Source organism: Chinchilla lanigera, unplaced genomic scaffold, assembly GCF_000276665.1.
Source record: "Chinchilla lanigera isolate Chin_1 unplaced genomic scaffold, ChiLan1.0 scaffold00011, whole genome shotgun sequence".
In the NCBI taxonomy this organism is placed as follows: domain Eukaryota; kingdom Metazoa; phylum Chordata; class Mammalia; order Rodentia; family Chinchillidae; genus Chinchilla; species Chinchilla lanigera.
Window position 1 is genome coordinate 24,490,038 of NW_004955412.1, and position 4,873 is coordinate 24,494,910.

The 4,873-nt window shown below is 39.8% G+C and overlaps 1 protein-coding gene across 1 annotated transcript; it reads right to left on the bottom strand.

The window, feature by feature from the left end:
* Positions 1 to 2,851: 2,851 nt before the first annotated feature.
* On the bottom strand, positions 2,852 to 3,796 carry LOC102026412 (olfactory receptor 6X1). The gene has a single exon (XM_005378396.1). It carries the CDS (start codon positions 3,788 to 3,790, stop codon positions 2,852 to 2,854), a length of 939 nt encoding a protein of 312 aa, XP_005378453.1. The 5' UTR covers positions 3,791 to 3,796.
* Positions 3,797 to 4,873: the final 1,077 nt, after the last annotated feature.

Genomic DNA, 4,873 nt, shown 5'->3' on the forward strand with positions numbered 1-4,873 from the left:
TTTTTTTTTTTTTTTTTTGGTTGGAGACCATTTCTTTGTTGATCCACAGAACCAAGTCTGTATCATTTCACCAAAGTTAGGATTCAGATGTGACATAGCCTGTCTTTGTTGTCTTAACTCCTATAAAATGGCAGAGATATAGGCAGAGTTTTCAGGTATGTGTGCAACATTTGACTCTGATATTTGTATAGTCTCTATGCTGCTGTTAAAATGTTGTGTCATCCAGTTTTATAATACAGTCTTTCTTATAAATTGGATTTAACAAAGGGATTCCTTGGGCAGTATCTTTAAGTACTTCCTGAGTCTATCAAGTTAGAGATTCTATGCACTGTAAGACATACTCTAATTCAACAGAGAATAAAAATAGAGGCTAGATGACCATACATGTGGAACAAACTGTAGGTCAATCTGTGTTGCAGCACAGGGAGGAGGCAAGGTGGCTAGCAGTTCTTAGTCATGCCTTTTCATCCAAGGAAAACCCAAGGTGCACTGACCTATCCAGCCAAGGGGCAGTCAGGGCCATAGATTGGTACCAAAGAACACTGGGTGCCATTTGTGTCAGCCCAGTGTATTCCAGGCCTTGAGAACCAATTAACAGCAAACCCTCTGCTTGTGAAAGGACAATATGCTGACATTATTTAAAGGGAACCCAACGCAAATATTTGGAAGTATTGGGCCAGGCAAACGAAGAATGATTATATTGTTCCCAGCAAAAAGGTGTCATCTAACTAATGCATCCTACAGTGGGAGGGAGCCAGGTATAGTCATCATCCTGTACCTGAAAATATCCATCCTGGTGGCAGTGATTATTATTTATTGACCACAAGAAAGATTGTACCTTTTGAAAGAAGAGGATTAACATATCTCCAAATAATGGCATCAGTTTCCTCTTTGGAAAAATTTTTCTCACATCACTTTTGATCCAAAGTTCAATTAATGAACTATTGGAATATATCCAAATGAGTGTTTCTATATAACATCACTAACTGCTCTTGTTTCTCACATACATAATGTTGTAATTCAAGGAAGCCTATTCTTTTGAAAACAGGGCTTTTCATAACATTCAGGTCCTTAATTCTCTTTATGGCCTTAAAGGGCCTCTTTGCCATGCCCAACACCAAGACAGTCCCCTTTCTTAGATAAGTTTAGGGATAGCAGTTTAGATAATTGCATTTTTTACCTCATTATACTTTGTTTTGAATTTGCAATTTTGCATTTAATGCTAAAAGGGGTTTGCAATAATCCTTTTAAAACATATTTTAATGGGCTATCAATGATGTTCTTTATTGCTGGGAGATATGTATATATATGTGTAAAACAACTTATGATAATGATGCATCATCATTCTGTCATTGTTGGATATCTTGCCTGAAAAAGGACCATTACTTGCCTTAAAGAACTTTGCACTGTAGCTGTGAATATGAACTTCATGTGACATTGGGGCTGAGTTTTCCAACAACAGGTTTCACTGAAACATCTCTTGGTTACACATTGCTTACCTAATTGAAGCTCCCAAACTAGCCTAATCCGTGAGGTGTAAGTTAGAACTTTCTTTAAGAAATCCTCATGTTTTAGTATTATCTGGGAATGAGCCCCTTTAGGACAATACTATATAAAATTTTATATCATATCAAGGTGGAAATATCCTTATTAATATATCAACAAACATAAACCTGGTTCCTTTTCAACATTAATGAATTACCATTAATTCTGATTAGGGTACTCCAACATACTTTTCTGATGGTGAACTGAGAAAATGAGGTATGGAATACCTTATGCCTTTGACAAGGAACTAAGGAAAAGAGGGTTGTCATAAACAAAGAAGGAAATAATATTCCTTACACTTTTAAAAGTTGCTGACCTTTGACCCTGACCTTAGTGATCTCCACTTTCAGTTTACAATTGAAAAAGTCTTGATTTCTTCCTTGTTTCTGAGAGTATCCTGGGATTTCCTTGGTGGAGAATTAAGTTACTTCTCTTCAAGGAAAACTCCCAGTTTGCCTTAGCTACTTTCTCATTCCCGAGGCACAGTACCCGACACCCACACTTAATGGAGGGGAGGTTTATTTTGGCTTGCAGTCTGTGAAGGTTTCAGTTCCTACTCAGTGGCTCCAAGGCAGGGTGGAATGGCAGAGGGACATCGCAGAGGAGGAGCAGCTTATGGCCTGGTGGTAAGAAGAGGCAGAAGGAGAAGGAGAAGGGGAAAAGACAGACTGATTTCAAGGGAGGAAGGAGGGAGATAGACACTTCCAGGCAACACCCCTAGTAACCCACCTCCTCAGACTGGGTTTCGTTCCCTAACATCACATTTTACTATAAACTCATTAGTCAACTAATCTGCTGATGAGTATCACACACTCATGATCCAGCCCCCTCCCCAAAGCCCCAGCTATGAGCACATGAGGCTTTGGGGAGATATCTAGGTATAAACCATAACACAGTTTGACTTTTATTTATTTATTTGGACTTGAACTCAGAACCTTACACTTGACAGGCAAACACTCTGTCTCTGAGCTACATGCCCAGCTGTTTTTATTACTATTATTCTTAGCTTTTGAGGTGGGGTCTCATTAAGTTGCCCAGGTTGGCCTTAATTTGCCATTTTCCTTCCTCAGCCTCCCAAATAGCTGGGATTACCATGTAGATAGGCCTGTACCATCATGCTTAGCTCTAGCAAATTCCTGTGGGGGACCTTACTGTCATGATTTCCTTTCATAGCTTTACCCTGCTACAACAATAAACCAGAACTTCTGAGATTTTGGTGCAGGCTGTTTTATAAAACTTCTCTGCAATCTTGTGTTATGTTTAACTTTTGTGTCTGCATTAACCTCATTTTTATGTGTTGTGGGTTTTACTTTGCACGACGAGTCTTTGGAGAAATTATTGCCTGTTTTAGGGCTCCTTTTACTTCCTTGTTTCTAATGGTATAAATAAAGGGATTCAGAACGGGTGTGAGGATCGTATTCAGCACAGATACCACCTTATTCATCTTAAAGGAGGAGTGAGCTGTGGGTCTCAGGTACGTGAACAAAACAGCTCCATAGAGCGGGGAGACAACCATGAGGTGAGACGCACAGGTAGAGAAAGCCTTTTGGCGGCCAGTGGCTGAAGGGATGCACAGGATAGTGGACACAATGTAGATATAAGAATTGATGGTAAACAGGAGTGACCCTGGGATCACGAGGATGGTTGCCAGGAGACCTAGGAGTTCCAGTGTGCTGGTGTCTGCACAGGCTGCTTTCAAGATGGGACCAACATCACAGTAGAAATGATTGATCACATTGTTGCCACAGAAGGGCACCTGGGTGAGCATCACAGTCTGACAAAAGACAATGGTGAAGCCCACCACCCAAGAGCTGAAGGCCAGCTGCACGCACAGGTTGCTGGTCATGATGCTGGGGTAGTGAAGGGGCTTGCAGATGGCCAGGTAGCGGTCAAACGACATGACAGTGAGGATCAAGAACTCAGTGGTGTCCAGGAAGAAGTGGAAGAAGGCCTGCAGCAGGCAGCAGGGAGTGCAGATCACTGTCTTCGACACCACCAAGGTTTCCAGCAGTTTGGGAATGATGGTGGTGGTGTACCAGATCTCCAGGAAGGCCAGATTGCAAAGGAAGAAGTACATTGGAATTTGTAGCCTTGGCTCAACCCAGACGATGATAATAATGAGGCCATTGCCTACAAGAGTTAATATGTAGATGAGAAAGATCACTATAAAGAGAGGGGCTTGGAATCCTTGGCTACCAGGAAAACCTAGAAGGATGAACTCCGTGATTGCTGTGCCATTTCTCATGTCCCTTGTTACCCTGGGAAGACAGTAAGGAAGAGATTTCATTTTTTTTTTTTTATCTTTCTTTACTTTCTAAAGTAAAGTTCTGGTTACATTTTATGTTTACTTTTCTGGCTTGCGTTTTAGATGTATCTCTTATAAGCTGCATGCAGTTGGGTTTGAAAAATTGTTTGGTATTCACTGACACTTATTTATTTAGTGAATTAGTTAGTCCAGGGAATGGAGAGCTTCATCCAAGCTAGGAAAGTGTTCCACTACTGAGCTACATGTGCAGTCTGGTCCTTAGAATCGAACGTATAGTTGGGTATGGTAGCAACGTAATTAAATTAAATTAAAGTACATTAAATAGGATTCTGGCTAGTTCAGGTAATTACTTCCTGCACAGGCTGCTTTCAAGATGGGACCAAATGCTACAGAAGAAATGTACACGTTAAGCATCCTTTAGTGATGAGTTGGCTGGTTCTTTTGTCAGCTAAACCAGCTTCTAATGGACTTCAAAAGTAAAGGGCTCGACAAGTGGAAAAGCAGTTTCACCCTTATATACTATAAGAATAATTATTTTACATGTGACTTTTCTGTCAAAAATTCACATGGCAATTTAAAATGGCTATGGTATAAATGATATCTGTATATAAATATTGTGAATTTATGAGAAACTAATGTCCACTCTCATATTTTATTCTAAAAAAATCATTCTTGGCTATATTATAGATCTGTTTAGAGAAGCCCAAGTTATGTATTAAAATAACTAATAATCATTGAAATCATATTAGTGGTGAGATGCAATTGAGATAATAGAAGAGATGTTTTCTTAATGAATCTATTTCCATGTTCTAGTCCAGATTTTTTTTCTTTCAAGGAGAGTAAAAACTGAAAATAAACAAAACTACTCAGGAGGCATAAAAATATACTAAATTTAAACCCAAGGTTTCAGTACTAACCAGCTGAATTACAGCTTGATAGATAGAAGAACCTAATGAATATACATTGTGCAAGGGGCTGGGGATTTAGCTCAGTGGCACAGTGCCTGCCTGGCAAGCGCAAGGTCGTGAGTTTGATTCCCGGTACCGGAAAAAAAACCAAAAA